Raw genomic sequence first — 17,984 nt, forward strand, 5'->3', positions numbered from 1 at the left:
TTTGGATTTTTTGGTTTTTTTCCATTTTTTGTTTTGTTTTGGGTTTTTTGGGTTTCTTTGTGGTTTTTTTAAACTTTTTTGGGGGGAGGTTGTTTTTTTTTGTGGTTTTTTTGTTTTGTTTTGTTTTTTGGGKTTTTTTTGTTTGTTTTTTTGCACTAGAAAATTGCTTTTATGGAGTAGAAAAGCTGCTTCAGCTCTAATGGCAATGCTGAAGAAGGTTGCAAACATTGAGAAGGTTGCAAAGGAATGAGAACATGGAAAAATGGGAAACTTCCCACATGAGTACTCGTAGTATTCAGGTTGGAAAAAGTCACCCTTGGAATTTCTGGGAGTACTTTGGGGGAGTGAGAACAAGCTGCAGGTAAAAAGTGGGTTGAATTCCTAGATTTTGAACTGCAAAATCGTGTGCCTTGCTGATAATAAGATGGCAAGATCCCCTGGTGCAGGATTTTGACTTCTTAATTTGGAGGGAGATGCAGCACAGTGATACCTCAGGGATTTTATCAGGGGTTGTGTCTTGCTGGTGCAGAAAATCCCTCCAGATTTTCCCTACCAGTCAAAGTAGGTGTCAGGTGAAGGGAATTGGAAATAGCTCAGTAGGAAGCCTAGAAATGTTCTGGAGGAAATCAGCTTTGTCATGGCCTCATTTAGCCATGTCTTGAGAATCCCCATGGATTGGTTTTTTGGCACTTMAGGAAATGGTTTTGGTGCTGAACTTTGACCTTTGAGGTTTTTTCCAACCTAAGCAAGTCTGTGATCCTATAAGGAGCAKCACAAAGCTACACTGGAAATACCTTGATTGTTTCCAGAATTGTTTCTTTCCTATTCCACCAAGCAAAAACTGCTTAAATCCATTTTTTAAAGATATCTGCATCCCTCAGGCCCCATGATTTAGCAAGATACTAAGAAGTGAACAGTGAAAAAGTATCAGATTCTGACTTTTTCAACCCCGCTGTTCATACGAGACTGACTGTAATTCATTAGAACAGTGCCAAATTGAATTTGAGAAAAGAGGGTGAACTAAGTAGATTTACCGGGTCATTTAAGGAGAAATTCRTATTTTTTGCTCAGTTTTTAGTGCAGAACTAAATGCTCTCTGTGTGATTTAGTGTTAGAGTTTTCCGTCCAGACAAGAATTCTGTAGGAAAGTTTAAGATTTGCAAGGAGGGTTGTAAAGTGATGCACGAGTTCCACAATGCTGAAAATGTGGAAAGGGTTTTTGTGTCTGCACGCTTTCATATTACAATGAAATTACAATGAAATTAATTACAATGAAATTACAATGAAATTAATTACAATGAAATTACAATGAAATTAATTACAATGAAATTACAATGAAATTACAGCTACACTGAAGATATTTGCACCCAGATTGGTGGGAAATTGAACTTGGGCTCAGTGTGGAGCTGCTTTTTTCCTGCAGAGCTGTTCACTGAGTGCTACAGCAGCGATGAAGAGCTGGCTGAGCAGCTKCTGACCTACTCCTGTGAAGCCTGGGGAGGGAGCAACTGCCTGGAGCTTGCAGTGGAAGCCAGAGACCAACAGTTCATAGCCCAGCCAGGTGTGCAGGTAATGGCAGTGAGCAAAAAGCCTTAACTATCTATAAAAAAAAAAGAATTAAAATAAAACAATACCAAAAATAAAGAAAAAACACAAAAGTTAACGACACCACAGCTTTTACAACACATCAATCACATGAGTAGAGAAGGAACTACTAATTAACCAGTGAACAGTTACCATTTATACAAAAAACTTAGTATGCACACTGCTACTAAAAAAAATAAAAAAAGCTCAACCCCATAATTAAAAATCTATATCTGTCTATGTCTACATCTTTTTCTCATTATTTATGTCGTATTATCCATCTCTACTGCAACAATCTAACAGGACGTGTGGCTCCTCTTCTGGAAAGAGAAGGTGGCTGATTTACACACAAATGCTAAAKCAGGAGGGAACAATATCGATTTAGGGCTGTAAATGGTAATGAACTGGGTAGTGATGGCTTCCCGAAGTGATTTCTGCCTTGGCACAACACAGTGGGGGTGTAACACCCTGCATGGTTGGGCATTGCAGATAATGGAATGGTTTGTAAGGGTTTTATCAACCAGGTCAGGTCCTGCTCAGCCTCATTTTTAACTCCTTGTCACGTAGGTGGAGGACGGCTGCTCTAAGGAGCCAGCACACTGTTGCTTTCTGTTGAAACAGAAATCTCAAATATTTTGATTGAAATCTCAAAATTTGGGGTTTACTTTTACCAAATCAAATGCCCTCTAATAGCATTCCTGGGGTTTTTTGTTGCTGGCAGAACAAATGAGGGTGTTTTTTCCTCTTCCCTGCAGAATTTCCTWTCCAAGCAGTGGTATGGAGAGATTTCCAGAGACACTAAAAACTGGAAGATTATCCTGTGTCTGTTCTTTTTCCCATTAATAGGCTGTGGTTTCATCTCATTCAGGTAATAAACTGACTTTTCATTAGTGGGAATATTTTTCAGAGGGAAAGCAAATCAATTGATTAATCTCAGGGCAAGTCAGGCTGGGTGGAGATTGTCCAGTCCAGCCCTGTGGTCACACAGCTGAGGCAGGTTTACCCAGGACTGTGTCCACTTTTGAGTATTTCCAARGGTGGAGACTCCACAGCTGCTCTGGGGAACCTGTTCCAGTGTTCAGTCTAAAAGAAAGGCACTAAAAAAGCTGAATGAGCTTTTGACAATTCGTGTCTCACTGTGATCTTGGATTTTGGATCAGAAAATCACAGGATGGCTTGGGTTGGAAGGGAGCTTAAAGCTCATCCTGTTCCAATCCCTGCCCTGAGCAGGGACACCTTCCACTACCCCAGCTCTGTCCAAGCCCCATCCAAGCTTGGAAAACGCACCAGTTTCCTGGGGTGCCTGAGGTCAGTGGATGCAGGATGCCTTAACCTCTAAAATAACACCTTGAGCCAGAGTTTGTGCTCTTCTTTCACTTCGACAAACACAAATGTTTCCAGGTACAAAAGCTCTGCTCTGAGACCTTTTCCCTCCTTTAATTCCTCAGGAAAAAGCCTGTGGAGAAGAGCAAGAAGCTCTTCTTGTATTACGTGTCTTTCTTCACCTCCCCCTTTGTGGTCTTCTCCTGGAACGTCATCTTCTACATCGCTTTCCTGTTGCTCTTYGCCTACGTGCTGCTGATGGATTTCCAGAAGGAGCCCACGGCCCTGGAGATCATCCTCTACGTGCTGGTCTTCATTCTGCTTTGTGATGAAGTGAGACAAGTAGGCAGCGCTTGCAACCCCAGCAAGTTGAGCCTTAGAGCCAAAACTTTGGGATTTTGCTCCTCCCAGGCAGTGCAGGGGGACAGGATAGGGGAATTCCTGGCAGAGGTGTTGGGGCAGCTTAGGGCTTGGGAAGGGATTTTTTCCCCCTTGGAGCTGCAGTGTCTGTGCACCACGAGGGTGAGCTGATGCCTCTGGAGATGTTTCCCAAGAAAAAAATAGGAATAAAATAGAAATTCCCAGGTTTTCCTGGCTTGGCTTGCCAGAGTAGTTGATAAAAAGGGTTGGATTTAGCACATTTWTCTTGGTGCATGCTTTTATTAATTAATTCCTGCCTCTCTTCTCTACCCCCACCCCTTTTATTTTTAATTTTACCAATAAGGCACATGTCTTCATACATTTCTGTTTAGCTTTTAACCATCTGTGCAGTTTTTATTGTACTCAAGGTCCAGCTTTGGGTTACCAAAGCATTGGGATTGCCTTTATAGGCAGCCACATAGCTGGCCCTTCTCCTCATCCATATGGAATCTGTTGGGTTTTGGGCAAGCTGGTCTCTGCCAGTCAGTGGCCAGAGCAGTGGGAAGGTGCTGGGGGAGTCAGAAGAGCAGTTTTGGTCCAGTTTTCTGGACCAAAAGCAGTTTTCTGCTTTCTGACTCTGCTCTAAGGCCTGAGTCTCCTCACGAGTGTTTGTGGGTGATCTGCTGGATCATCCCACCCTGCAATAACATTTTTCACATGAGCTCAGAGGATGTTTCTATTGTTGATGTTACTGTGGTCTTTTCCCTTTTTAATAGTTGAAGGGGGACCCTGTTTATGGCAATTTGCTGAGAGAATGGGGGAAAAGTGAGACTTGTTTTGCCATGAAAACACTAATGCAGTGTTTGTTTCTGCTGGTTTAGGTTCTGGTGTCTCTGGACCTGTCCTTGCACTTCCTGTGTGTACCCAGAGAAAGCCCTGGGCATAGAAACCTTATTTTCCTGACAATGTCCTTTTTTCTCACTACCACAGCACGTAGAACTSCTGCAATTCCCTGCAATCCCATTAATAATTGGTGGCCAGGCTGTGCCAATTTGACAGTAGAGGCAGCTGAAACAGAGACTTTTTTTAAGATTTAAATTTATCCTAAGCCAGCATTGCAGCTGCAAAGCTGTTTTCCTCAGGAGCAGTGTCCCAATCTTCTAAACTGAGAAAAATTCCTCCCTGGCTCCCTCTGAGATAGACTGTGTGTGCATTGGTCTGACTCTGCCCCAAATTTGTGTGGAGGTAGCCTGCAGCCAGGTGAGTGGGTGGGCTGGTGGGGTGTGAAGGAAAGCCCTGTTTACCCCATGGAGAAGGAATCTGGGCAGAACCTCTGTGCACTTCACCTCTCAGCAGTGGGAACTGCTCAGGTCTGGAGGACCCAGGTTTTGTTTGATTTGGGGAGCTGCTGGGCAGAGCGCCTAGAAAAAGCTCCGCTTGATTTGTTTCTCATAAAACTGAGGGCAGGATTGCCTTCCTTGGATGTGCCATTTAGAGATCACTGAAGCTGTGATCATTAAAATTAAAACTAAAATTTTAGAAGAATTACGATTGGAGGTGCAGTTTATTTCTCCAGGCCTGGCAGAGGTTTCTCCTGATTAGGCTGCTTGTCCAAATTCGCCTCTGAATTGACTGCAGAGGTTGGTTCTTGCACGAAATTTGGATCCAGGCTGCTATGCCAGTCAGGGAATGAGCAGAGGTTCTCACTGGACCTGCAATTCAGAAATGGAGAGCTAATATATAATAAAATAATATATAATTATGAATGTAATTATAAATAAAGAATAAATTCAATCTGCCTCTTGGATCCAAAGTATGTGCATGTAGCCAGGAGCAGATTAGTGAGWGAGGTCTGTGAAGGAAGAAAAGCCAGACTGCATCAGCCACCCTTAAACACTGACCCCCCCATCTCCCCCTTATATTTTGTGGGTCACACCAAAACTCCACGAAACAGGTTGCCAGTGGCATCGCTGGCTATGTTAAACCTCCTTTTTGGGGGGAAATTAAAAGTCATCTGAACTCTGGTGTAACTGTGTGTAACAAAAAATTGATTCGGCAAGAAAACTGTGCTGTGTGGGGGTTACTTTCTGTTCTTTTCCCTTCCCAGTGGTACATGAACGGCAGCAAGTATTTCTCAGACCTGTGGAATGTTATGGATACCCTGGCAATCTTCTATTTCATAGCAGGGATTGTGTTCAGGTCAGTGAGCAGGCCCTTCTCTTGTGTCCATGTTATGACTTTGCTTCCTTGGTGGGTTTTGACTACAAGCTGTAATGACATTTTGGGGAGCAGTGTGTTAATGAAATTCCCTGTTCTTTAGGAAAGCCCCAAATACTGCCAAGTCTTGACTTGAAAATTAAAAAAAAAAAAAAAAAAGGCAGGAGATCTTTAGGATTTTTTGTTACTGACTGTGTGGTGTGGCTGTCTGGGCTCTATGTTGTATTTTAGGGGACTGTGACTACCCCTACAGCAGCCTAACAATGTCATCTTCTTCCAGATGCTGTTTGACATCATGGGGTGAGTTAACAGCCATAATGGAAACACATTTTCCAAAGTTGTTGCTCATCAGCTGTAACTGTGTCCTGGTTTCCTCAGTGCAGGGTTGTGGCTGTCGCACTGTGAGGGTTTTGGAGGGCTGTGGGAGTAGCTCCAGGTGCAAATTCCTTTGCTGTTCATTGTTTCAAGAGTAAGAGCCAAGTCACAGATGACACAGCTAAGAAGGAAAGGGTGTAAATGAGGTGTGCATTAACCATTTCTGTCATCAGGTGGGAGAGGGCGTGGGGCCCTGCATTGCTGTGCTCTGCTTTCCCAATTCCTCACTTTCCAATTTTTCCTCATTTCAGTGTTTCACTGTGATTGTACCTGATCTCTGCGTGATTCACCCAAGGCTTCTCTCCGTTTTCTCTTACTGTCTCCATCAGGCTTCACTCTGATGAAAGCTCTTGGTATTCTGGGAGAGTCATTTTCTGTTTGGACTACATAGTTTTTACCCTGAGGCTCATCCATATTTTCACAGTTAGCAGGAATCTAGGACCCAAAATTATTATGCTGCAGAGGATGGTAAGATTCTGGCAGCTGTTCAAGAGAGTCTAAATAAATGATGTGACACTTCTTTTCTTTCCCCTCTCCCCTTAAGAGTAAAATCACCACATTCTGATGATGGCAGCAAGTTAAATCTGCTAAACAGGATGAATTAAGATTTAAATGGGACCTAATTAAGAGCAGGGCATTTTTCTGTGCCGAGGGGAAGAATAAGGATTAGGCTGAAGAACAGAAGAGGAAGTTTGCTTCCTGGCAGCTTTTGTCTTCCATATCTCAAATATTTCAGTGGTATTTCTGTCCCAAATGAGACAGTGGTGATAGATGGGACAGGAGGATGATTTTGGTCCTCCACTGCATCCATCACACGAGTACCTGAAGAAGAGGGTGGTGAGGAGCCTCTCATGCAGTGCTATAAATTAATGAAATTATTGGTCAGAGTGTCTGGGCTGTAAATGCTGCTTGGAAGCCATCCAGAGTGGCATTTCCAGAAGCTTTCACCTTGCAGGGGCTGTAGCTGCAGTCCTTGCACATGATTCTGGTTTTCTGGAGCCTCTCTGATGCCAGGGGGATATCCTGTATTCCAAAACACATTTTTTTTTTTTTGCTTTTACGGTTGTGTGACCATTTCTGAAGTTCCCCGCGTGGGGATGGTCAGCTGTTACCATGTGTGTTGTTGAAATTGGGAGCAGAAAGACAGACCTGATGCCTGCTGTCCTTTTTCAGATGATAGATGTCTTCTTCTTCCTCTTCCTCTTCGCTGTGTGGATGGTGGCCTTTGGTGTGGCCAGGCAAGGCATCCTGAGGAAGAACGAGCACCGCTGGGAGTGGATCTTCCGCTCCGTCATCTACGAGCCCTACCTGGCCATGTTTGGCCAGTACCCTGACGACATTGATGGTATTTATCTCGTGGCTGGGTGGAAGCCTCTGTCCTTGGGAAGGCAGGGAAGGTGGAGCCCACAGGGATGAGGGCAGGGATCTGAAGGAGGAAAGGTCTCACTGTTGGCTGTCCCCTCTCACCCCTGAGGTACCACCTACAGCTTTGACCGCTGCACTTTTTCTGGGAATGAGTCCAAGCCCTTGTGCGTGGAGCTGGACGCCAACAACCAGCCCCGCTTCCCGGAGTGGATCACCATTCCCCTGGTGTGCATTTACATGCTCTCCACCAACATCCTCCTGGTGAATCTGCTCGTGGCCATGTTCGGGTGCGTAACAAAGACACGATGGTGTCCTGGTCGTCTCTGTGCTGGTGAATCTCTGGGAGGGGGAGTGCAGTGCTGGAGAGCAGCAGGAAGGCAGCTGTGGTGTCCTGGAAGGGATTACTGCCTGTGCTTTGATTCCAWCCTCTGCTTGGTGCAAAYCCCTKTGGTCCTCCACTGCATCCATCACATGAGTACCTGGAGAAGAGAGTKCTGGGTGAGGAGCCTCTCATTCAGTGCTAGAAATTTACGGAATTATGAAACACAATGGGGTGATGCTGGCTCAGGCCTTTTACCCCAAGTGAATAAAGGAGCTATCACCATTGTCTCTTGAGGGCACTCTGGTTTTGTTAACCTGAGCTGCTGTGTGGTGAGGATGGGTCTGGACCTGCTGTTACTGTTCTGACTCACAGCACAGGCAGTGGCCACATCCCCTTGGCACATACGAAAAGCTCTGTCTTGAAAAGTGCTGTCACCTCTAAACCAGCAATATCTTCTTYGGCTTCTTCCAGAAATCCTTCTTGTTTCCACTGTAATCTGTGACCCAGAGTTGAGTTAATCAACTCAATGTATGGGAAGTCCATCTGCTCAGATTTTGGGGGTGTGTTGCTCCCCTGCCTCACTTGGAATGCAGTAGGATTAGCGCTGGGGCTCTGTTCCCATTCCCAGCCCTAATCCTTTTCTGCTTTATASTCCCTTACAACATAACAAAAGTACTCAAAACCTCTGTCCACCATTCTTAAAGACCATTAGATTAAATTTTGTGTTTTGATGGTACCTTGGCTTGGAATTTGCTTTGGGAATAAGAGTCTTGGTGGGATTCTTTGTGTTCCTCGAGAGGATCTCCCATCCAAATGATGCTGTCAGTGTTTCCTGGCCTGAGATGAGATCTTTGAGTGGGATGAGCTGAGAATGCCTCAGTTTTAGGATCTGCTCTCCCCTCAGCTCTGAACTTTTCTCCTCAGTCTCTAAAGACTGTCAGAAATGTGATTTTTGGCAAGGCAGCCAGGACTGGTGTGGCATATCTGTGTTTTCCTGACCTGCAAGGACCTGGGGACAGACAGCCGTGCTCATACTCCCTAGAAAGGGTGCAGGCACCTCACAATAATGAAGGGAAGYGTAGCAGTAAGCCAGCTCTACCCTAAAAACCTTAAATATTTTCTAGAACACATAACTTTAACAGCTCCTGATGGTAAACATTCTAGTTTATGCTGTTACGGCAGTAAAAACCCCCTGCGTTTTGCCAGTTGTATTTATCTTTTAAACAAAAAGAGAATTTCCACCAGGTGAAGGTCTTGATTTATCTCAGGTAAAGGTCCATTAGGATCTCAGCATTTTGGGAGCATCCACCTGCCATTTAATGTCACACTGAAAGATCAGGCAGCCTGGGAGCTGTTTGCTCCTTTGGTGGTTCACACAGTGCTTAGTGCTGTGGGTTTGATCCATGCCTGGAGCRTCCTTATGCCTTCACTAAAAATCTCAGGAGCTTTTCAACTTTTTGGAAATGTTCCAGTTTTAGGTTTGTTTTTTCTTTCCTGGGAAAGAAGTTATCTGGTGAATTAATAAGATACAGTATCTTGTGGAGAAGCATCTTGTTCTCATGTGTCTAGGCTAGAAGAAAATTGCCTAGGGCTGAGGGAGTAAAAGTACACGAAGTATTTTCTCTCTATTCACTTTTTTCCCCGTTTATTTGTAACTTCATGAGTTGTTTTCTACTCTCTTAGTTTACAAAATGTTGTCTGAGAAGGAGAACAAACTAAATAACCTCCTAAATAACAAACTAAAATAAGTAAACTAAATAAGCTCAATAAAAACCACCAGCTTCARAATGATTGGAGCCCCTAACATGAGAAGGAGCTGCTGGAATGATCCAAGAGGAGATGCTGCAAGGAGCCAGGCTGCGAGGGCTGGGGGTGTTCACCTGGACAGGAGAAGGCTCCAGGGAGAGCTCAGAGCCTCATCCAGGACCTAAAGGGGCTCCAGGAGAGCTGGAGWGGGACTGGGGACAAGGGATGGAGGGACAGGACACAGGGAATGGCTTTAAACTGCCAGAGGGATGGGATATTTGGTGAATAACTAATCCTGGGTATGTTCTCTCTGTGTTTGCCGTTAGTTACACCGTGGGATCGGTCCAGGAGAACAATGACCAGGTGTGGAAGTTCCAGCGTTTCTTCCTGGTCCAGGAGTACTGCAGCCGCTTGACCATCCCCTTCCCCTTCGTCATCTTCGCCTACATATTCATGGTGATGAGGAAATGCTTCAAGTGCTGCTGCAACAAGGAGAGCAAAGAGCCCTCGATTTGCTGTGAGTTGGGTTTTTTCCTCATTGCACTGCAATTCCTCAGTGCCATTCCRTGCTCACTGCAGGCATTTTGTGCTGTGCTGGGGAATTTCCAAGGGCGGTGGAAGACCTCTGTCATTAAATCCACTGTGCTGTTGGAAATCCCTTCAGGAAGGTTCAGGTTTTCAAGTGAGATTTATGCAGTGCTTCCTTGTCCAAGTCATTTTGAGGTATAATTGCCTTGTGGATATAAATCAATTAAGATATGAAATGAATCCTGACCCTTAAGGGCTGCCTGTGCAGTTTCCCAGCACTGCAGATGTGTGGGTTTGGCTTTTTTGTAATTCATTCTGCTTGCTAGGGAGTGACTGAAAGAGAACAAACAGTTTCCTGGCCCTCTGGATGTGGCCAAATGAGCTAACCACCTCAAAAATGTGGCAAGTCACTCCTCTAGCTATTTCTCCTTTAATTTCTCTGTCAGAGGACGAAGATAAGAATTGTTTTAACAAGCTTTTCCCCCTGACAAATGGAGCGTTTTCTCAGCTGGGAGAGGAGAAGTTGAGTTAATTGACAGGCTAATTCCCATCCATCAGCAACCTGCCTGTTACCCTGCAGCACAGGCTGGATTTTTGACTGGTTTAGGAGGAAGAGCCTGCTTTGGGGTATAAAATTGCTTAGCACTAAATCATCTTGGCTGTCCACATCGCTGTGTGTTTTCCTTGCTGGGGAAACTGTTTCTTGGCAGATATGTTTGCTCAAATGATGCACAACTGATGCTGCAGCTCTGAAAGAATGGGAGAATTAATTGGAGCCAGAAAATGATTGTGGTTTTGCTGATGATAGGAGCTGAGAGCTGCATGGAAGAAGCACATTAATGTATTGACTGTTGCAAAATSCTGCCTCCCCAACTTGAATCTCGTGGAAATGTTTGGGATTTGGGTGCTTAAATTCTTGTTGGAWTGTGGGAGAACAGCTGTGGGCTTTGTGAGGTCAGAGGAGCACTGGGTGGAGGAAATGGAACTTCAGCCATTTGCCAGCTCTGGGCTTCTTTTGTCTCAGTTAATTTTATGTTTTAAATTAAACTCCTGTGGTTTATGCTGTCCTCTTGGAACAGCACAAAATGCTGAAGTATTGTCCTGGAGGACTTTGATGCCTCAAAGTGGGCTGTTCTTTGTCACTCTTGAATTTACAGCATCACCACAAAATGCTTTTTAGAGAAGAAACTCTTCATCATTCTGAAGTGTTGTTAGTTCATTGAAAAATCATACATCATGGTTCTTAACACGTATTACTCTCAATGTCCCAAAATGAGATAATGTAGAAACTAATGGAAAGCTCAAGCCCAGACAGGAACTTTCTGGAACATCCTCTACCTGTTGAAGCAGATGCACCTGTGTTAATCAATACTAAAAAAAAAAAAAAAAAAAAAAAAAACCCAGAAGAACTTTTGGAGCTTACAACTTTGGGGCGTTAATTGTTTGTTAGTTTGTTTTGGGTTTGTGTGGTTTTTGTTTTTTTTTTAAATCTGGGGATTTTATGTTTGTTTGCTCATATTTTGTATTTTGAAGTGGCTCTGGCTGCCAGGAGCATTCAGTAAAAGGCATCAGTGTCACATCTGTCAGAGCTGTGCCAGGGGTGTTCGTTGTGGCTGTGAGTGCTCGGGGTGTGGAGAAGGGAATCATTAACCTCTGAATGCAAACACTGACCCACCATTTTTGCATCTTTGGAAAGACAAATTAACTATTTTTTCCTTCTAATACGTTTCCCAGGCTCAAGGAATGAGGACAATGAAATCCTGGCTTGGGAAGCTGTCATGAAGGAAAATTACCTTGTCAAAATCAATACAAAAGCGAATGATTCATCAGAAGAGTAAGTCTGCCCTTCTTTGTCTTCATTCTCTTTGTTTTCTCTTGAATATTTCTAGTGAAGGCAAGCTTTCAGGAGCTCTAGATGTTTACAAATCGATGAATAGGGAAATAACCTCAGCATAAATTTGCTTTTATTTCTAAAGTGAAATGGTGGCTCTTTTTTTGTCTTCTGCAGAGAAGCAAACATCTTTCTATGGCAWTTGGAGATCTCATTATGGGGAACAGTGAATATTAGGAGAAAGTTCTTTATGGAAAGGGCTGCCCAAGGCAGTGGTGGAATCCCCATCAGCCATGTGGATGTGGCACTTGGGTGGAATTGACAGTGCTGGGGGAATGGCTGGACTCGATTTTTTTAAACTGAAATAATTCTGTTTGTACAGTTGGCACAGAATGTTTACCATTAGACCTGGAATAGCAAGCATTCCCACAGTATTAATCCAGATGGAGATCTGGGTTTAGTAGTATGAGTAGAAAAAACTTCTGAGGAGGGGAAGAGGCTCTTTGGAATGATGGAATTTTGAAGCTGGGACACTTAGACGTGGATGTTTGACTGCCAGCTCATGAAAACATTACCTTTGGGGCCTGTCCTAGTGTTTTCAGAGTAATGGTATAAGAGAAAAGAGAAATAGAAAGCAAGCAAGCAAACAGAAAAATGCCAGAGAGCAAAACCTTCTCTGTATGATTGCTTAACTTTGCTAACTTTCAGGAGCTTTGTTTTATATTTATTTTTCAGAGTATTTATTTCTCTTAATCAGAGAGAGGGAGCTGATAAAATAGGCAAGAAATACCAGACCATTTCATACCCGTGGACAGGGACATTGCTGTCTACAAATAAATGTTTAGGTTAAGGCTACCCAAAGACACGCAGCATTGGATAAGAAGCCAAACAAATCTCAAAACAACTCTTTTGTACTGGAAGCAGAAGTGTCTTGAGAAGGAAAATTGAATTATATCCTATTAATAGTAATTTACATGTAATAAAAATGAGTTGGGGCTTGAGTTAGCCAAATTTTCCTTAGTGTCTGGACTAATCCCTTTGCCTTGTGTTCTCCTGCTTCTAGGATGGTGCACCGATTTAGACAACTGGATGCAAAGGTACTTCTGCCCCAGATTGCTCTGGGGATGTGATTGTCTCTGGTGAGCCAGGGGGTGGGTCATAGCAAGGAAAATGAGCATCCCAGAGTGATGTGCAGTCTTTGTTACTGTCACCAGAACCCCTTTTTTATTTTATTTTTTTTTACCGTGCTGCTTTGATTCTGTAGGTGGGAATGTAGGGCATGTTGTGATAGGACAAGAGGGAATGGTTTTGGACTGACAGCAGGTTTAGATGGGATATTGGGAAGAAACTCTTGACTTGAGGGTGGAGGGGCCCTGGCCCAGGGTGCCCAGAGAAGCTGTGGCTGCCCCTGGCAGTGCCCAAGGCCAGGCTGGACTGGGTTTGGAGCACCCTGGGACAGTGGAAGGTGTCCCTGCCCATGGCAGCGGGTGGAACACAATGACCTGTAAGGTCCCTTCCAAGCCACAAGAGCTCTGTGTTTTGGTGGAAAACGAAGCAGAAGGACACTTGATTAGCACTGGAGGAGTGTTTCTCAGTATTGCTTGTGGGATGGAATAGAAATAAAAATAATTTATAAGAATAATTTCCATCTTACAATAAAACTGCAGCATCTGGCTGTGTGATAGGCCCATGAACACCGATGGGAAGAAGGGGTGTCACACACTGGGAGCATCCTCTTCCCAAAGGTGCCTTGTCAAATTTAGCTTCTGGTGCTGTAGGCATGGGGTCATTAAGCAATAAAGCTTATGAATCATTAATAAATTATTAATAAATAAAGCTTATAAACAAAGCTAAAAGAAAAATTAATAAATAAAGCTGCCAGTCTACCCGAGATCAAAGCTACCACATAATTACTAGAATTGTCACACAAATATTCTTGTTATGACTGTGATGCTAAAAGACCTTCACAATGGGTATTTTCTGAGGCTTAATTGAATTGTGTGTTTGGCCTCTGAAGTGGGGAGTGGCTTTGGTGTGAAGAACAGACTTTTGAGATCTCACAGGTGAAAAGACCCCATACACTTCAGAGTAAGTGATTGCTGTCAGATAATTTAGATTGCAAAATAATAGTTTGCTTCCCAGACTGAAAGGGAAATAGTGAGTCTGTGGCTAGTGATGCTGCTCTTGAAACTGAAAGGAGATCTGCTAACCTGAATTCTCTCCTGAAAAGAAATGCCCATTCCTTGCTTCTCTCTTCTGGTAACTGCTGTTTAACTGGCTGAAATACAGAGGCATCAGGGCTTGCTGCATTAATTGCCCTGATGAGCACTATAATTGTAATCAATTGCTCTTTTACCACTCTTGCATTTGGTGTAATATTTGAAGGGGCAATTACTCATTATGTACGTTACTCATTAGCATTGCTTCCCTTCAGCTAGATGGACTTAAACATAAATATTCTTCTTTATTGTTTTTTTTAAGCTCTCTGATTTGAAAGGCCTTCTGAAGGAGATTTCCAGTAAAATCAAAGGAGTGCAGCTGACATCTGAGAGCAGCTACCGGAGCAGGGTAAGCTCTCTTTAAATCCATTCTCTGCCTTGAATAAGTTACCAGCATTTCTGGAGTTAAATTGGTGTGATTTTGGAAGAAGAGTTGGTATTAATTGTTAGTGCTTGTATTTGTATTGTCTGATACTGGGAGAGAAAGAAGACCCAAATTCTCTTCCTCATTTGTGCTTTGCTTTCTGAAAAATATAGTTTTCTATCTGGGGTTTCTATCAGTTTTTGGCACGGTTTAAAATACCTTGTTTTGCTCACTTGCCTTCAAAAAACTGTGACTAACCCATGGTTATTTTAGTTGTCTTTGTGCTGGAGACCCTCTAGAAAATGAGGAGCTGCCGTGCTGAATCCTTTATACTTGGTACCTTTTAACTCTAAAGAACAGACAACCCAAATAGAAAAGATGGAATTGAGGGCAGGAATAAGGTTTATTTTCCCCCTAGGAAAGCGGGACATTAGGATCTCTGTAGCCTTCCTGTGTCCTGTACAATAAACTGCAGCATGATGAGCTGACCCAAAGTCTCCAGTCTGATTTGAGTTTCTGGTCATGAACATTGTGTCCTTTGGCCTCCAGTTTTGTGGAACAATTGTCTTGGAGCCAAAAGTACAAAAGTGGGATGTGAAATTCTGAAAAACAGAATACTGATGGGATGCCAAGACAGCAGTTTGAGAAGTGTAACTGTTGACAAGGATAACCTGGAGCAACTTGGTCAGCATGTTCATTAGGGCCTGGCTCCTTCTTCCCCAGAGAGGTTTTGTCCACGAGAGCTTAAACCTGTGCCAAGCAATTCCCCAATTAGCTCTCTCACAATTTTCCTGGAGAACTGAATTTTCACTTGAGCTGAGTTCCATTTGGTCACGAATGACATGTAACCACTTAATAAAATCCACAAGGATCATAAGTTCCTGGGCTTGTTCTAGGAGGCACTGGACTCCCAAGTTTCCTAAAGAACAGGGTGTAGAATAGTGGAACTCGGGAGGTTCTTTAGTCCCGGGCTACTGAAACTGGGCCAGCCCAGATCAAGGGGAGCTGCAGTGAGGCTGGAAAGCAGGTTGTAAGTAGATACAGTGGGGTAGCCTGGTTAAGGGGACAGCACTTGATGATGGAGCTTGTGGAAAGGACCTCTCATTGTAGGCCTTGAAGAGAATTCTAGAGTCCCAGAAAGGTTTGGGTTGGAAGAGACCTTGAAGCTCGTTGTGTTCTACCCCCTGCCATGGATGGGGACACCTTCCACTATCCCAGGCTGGTCCAAGTCCTCTCCAGCCTGGCCTTGGACACTTCCAGGGATCCAGGGGCAGCCCCAACTTCTCTGGGCACCCCGTGCCTCACAGGGAAGTTGGGCCCTTACAGAGGCATTTCATGCAGGTGTTTCTTCTGCTGTCACTTCTGACAGCTGGTGTCTCTGCTCCTCCAGAAAGATGCCATGTGCAGGATGCGTGCTGGAGAGAGCTCCTGGAGCCCAGGAGCTGCAGCAAGGCATCCAGGCACCTGAGCTGATGTCGTGAGGATAAAAGCAAAGCGCTGAGGTGGGCTGGGAGCTCTACTCTCCAATTCTTTCTGTTGCTCACACAGGTACCCACTCATGAAGAATGACTGCTCGGAGCTGGCAGTAACCCCCAAGCAGATGGCAACTGAGGCACCAGAGTGTCAATGTCTCAGAGGAGTCAGCAGGATTTTCTTGCTGTTCTTATTTTTGTTGACCAAACCGCCCTTTCTGCTTGTTGCAAGGTGGTGGGGAAACAGAGGTGACTGCTTAGCCAAACTCTTCCTTCCTCTCATCTCCCCTAATATCCAGTGGCAGCATTTAGTCCTCGTCAGCTGCTGTTGCTAAGCTCTCCTATTGGTGAGAGCTCTGCTGCTGTTGCCAAAACCCCTTTGCTTTTCTGTTTTACTCCAAGGGGCCTGTGCGTGGGTTTCCTTTAGGTGCTAATTGCTTGTCTGAATGAATCCATCTCCCTTCCCATTCCATCCTGTAGCATCCAGATCTCACTTGTTCCTTGCACGGGCTGTCTGTCAGGCCTGCTGGCATGCCCCAATGCTCTGGATTTTGGCATCATAGCCCTGAGGAGAGCCTTTGGCCCAACCCTGTGTCCCTGTTTCAGACTGTACATGAACACTGTGGACTCCTTCCTGCTCTACCTAGAACTGTGCAGCAGTGCAGAAGCTCAGCTATTACAGCGTGGCATGGGAGAGACTTTAATTAATATAGGAAGTGTTTCCAAAGGCCTCGTGTGCAATCCTTGCTGCTGTCTTTTCTGCTGATTTGTATTCTGGGAGTGTTGCAATTCATCTGATTTTTCCAACATGTGTTTGCTGATGTTTGCATTTGGAAATGGAGAAGAGCTTGTTGGAAGCTTTAAAATATTACAGTGCTTGATATGGTGAGGTGGCTCTTTGTGTTTTCTCTCTAAAATAGCAGCTGAATTTTGTCACATTTTGTGTGGTATAACAGAGGGCACAGCCAACTGAAGGAGCTACAAATGATACTTATTTACATGGCAAAGTATTGTATCAACCTTCATTCCCACCTCTGGGGGAAGAACCTTTTCCTGATCTCCAGCCTGACCCTCCCCGGCCCAGCTCCAGCCGTTCCCTGCGTCCTGTCCGTGTCACAGAGAGCAGAGACGGGCGCTGTCCCTCCAGAGGAATATGCACTCCATGATGACGGGTCCCTCCTCTCTCCTCTTCTCCAAGCTGAACAAGGCAAATGCCCTTAGCTGTTCCTCATACAGCTTCCCCTTTTGTGCCTTCATCATCTTCACACTGTTCTTTGGATACTCTGCTAGCTTTATATCCTTACGATACTATCAGAAAAGTTGTTCCTTTCAACCTGCATCTCATGGCCCAACTGTGCTGTATGCTGTGCATGACATGGTGCTGGGGGACCCAGCAGTGGTATTGTTTACTTGTGGAAATATTTAGGTTTTCCTGCTGAAAAGTTTCTAAAAGAGCCAGGCTTTCTTTGATTCACAGGGCAGTTATCTCAAAAATTTATGATGCAAATTTCCTTTCTAGAAGTTAGTTTTCCCATATAATTTGTATGTCTTGGATGTGAAAACTGTGCTTTTAGTTCATTCCTATATAAAACTTACTGTGTGACCGCCCATAGCTCTAGAGATGTGTTCTCTTGGAAATGTTTAAATGAAACCACACTCTGGAAGGTCTAAATTCTGGAGTCAGTCCCTGCCCAGAGTCAGGTTTATTGGTGAGCCACAAGCCCGGGGGTCCCTCCCTGCCCCGCCACAGTTCGGCCCTAGCCCTGGCTGCTGCCCCGAGGGGAGCTATGACCCTCCAGAGCCCAATATTTGGTGTCAGCACCTTCAAGGTGCTGCTGAATTGGCTCTGGATGCCCCAGAAACCGCACCAGAGTGTGCACAGGAATGTGCACAAGAAGAGCAAGTGTGCTTCCAGCAGTTCATGTGGCTGTGCCTTCTTATGGTGGCCATAATCAGAGATGCAGATCACTTTGTCATCCTGGAGTTACCACTGTCCTTTGCACTTTATTACTGTCCTGGATATCAGCTGCTGGCCTCAGAAGGACTCACAGAAAATGGTATGTTTAAACTTAAGACTGCTTCTTTTCTTTCTTCAGAGTGCAAAAAAAAACCACACAGAAAAGCACAAGAAAACTTCACACTGTCTCTGTAGAATTTAATTGTCCCATAAAACTCAGCAGCTGATGGTGTTTTTGTGTTACTGCCAATCCCTTACATGAAAAACAATCATCCCAGAAAGGAGCAGCATCATCTCACAGATACCAAGCGTTGCCACCAG

The 17,984-nt window shown here is 44.3% G+C and overlaps 1 protein-coding gene across 1 annotated transcript in view; it reads left to right on the top strand.

The window, feature by feature from the left end:
- The window catches only part of TRPM8 (transient receptor potential cation channel subfamily M member 8), a 35,491-nt gene extending 18,182 nt beyond the window's left edge, over window positions 1-17,309 (top strand). The window contains exons 14-25 of the mRNA XM_057389806.1: window positions 1,424-1,569; window positions 2,340-2,452; window positions 3,033-3,249; window positions 5,375-5,466; window positions 6,189-6,327; window positions 7,033-7,204; window positions 7,334-7,511; window positions 9,619-9,809; window positions 11,555-11,654; window positions 12,715-12,748; window positions 14,133-14,219; window positions 15,783-17,309. Of these exons, the coding sequence (XP_057245789.1) occupies window positions 1,424-1,569; window positions 2,340-2,452; window positions 3,033-3,249; window positions 5,375-5,466; window positions 6,189-6,327; window positions 7,033-7,204; window positions 7,334-7,511; window positions 9,619-9,809; window positions 11,555-11,654; window positions 12,715-12,748; window positions 14,133-14,219; window positions 15,783-15,803 (1,490 nt within the window). The 3' untranslated portion in view covers window positions 15,804-17,309. The remainder of the gene's footprint in view (window positions 1-1,423; window positions 1,570-2,339; window positions 2,453-3,032; window positions 3,250-5,374; window positions 5,467-6,188; window positions 6,328-7,032; window positions 7,205-7,333; window positions 7,512-9,618; window positions 9,810-11,554; window positions 11,655-12,714; window positions 12,749-14,132; window positions 14,220-15,782) is intronic.
- The last annotated feature ends 675 nt before the right edge of the window (window positions 17,310-17,984 follow it).

This window comes from Malurus melanocephalus, unplaced genomic scaffold, assembly GCF_030028575.1.
Source record: "Malurus melanocephalus ecotype Western Australia unplaced genomic scaffold, MMel_1.1 scaffold_20, whole genome shotgun sequence".
Classification (NCBI taxonomy): Eukaryota; Metazoa; Chordata; class Aves; order Passeriformes; family Maluridae; genus Malurus; species Malurus melanocephalus.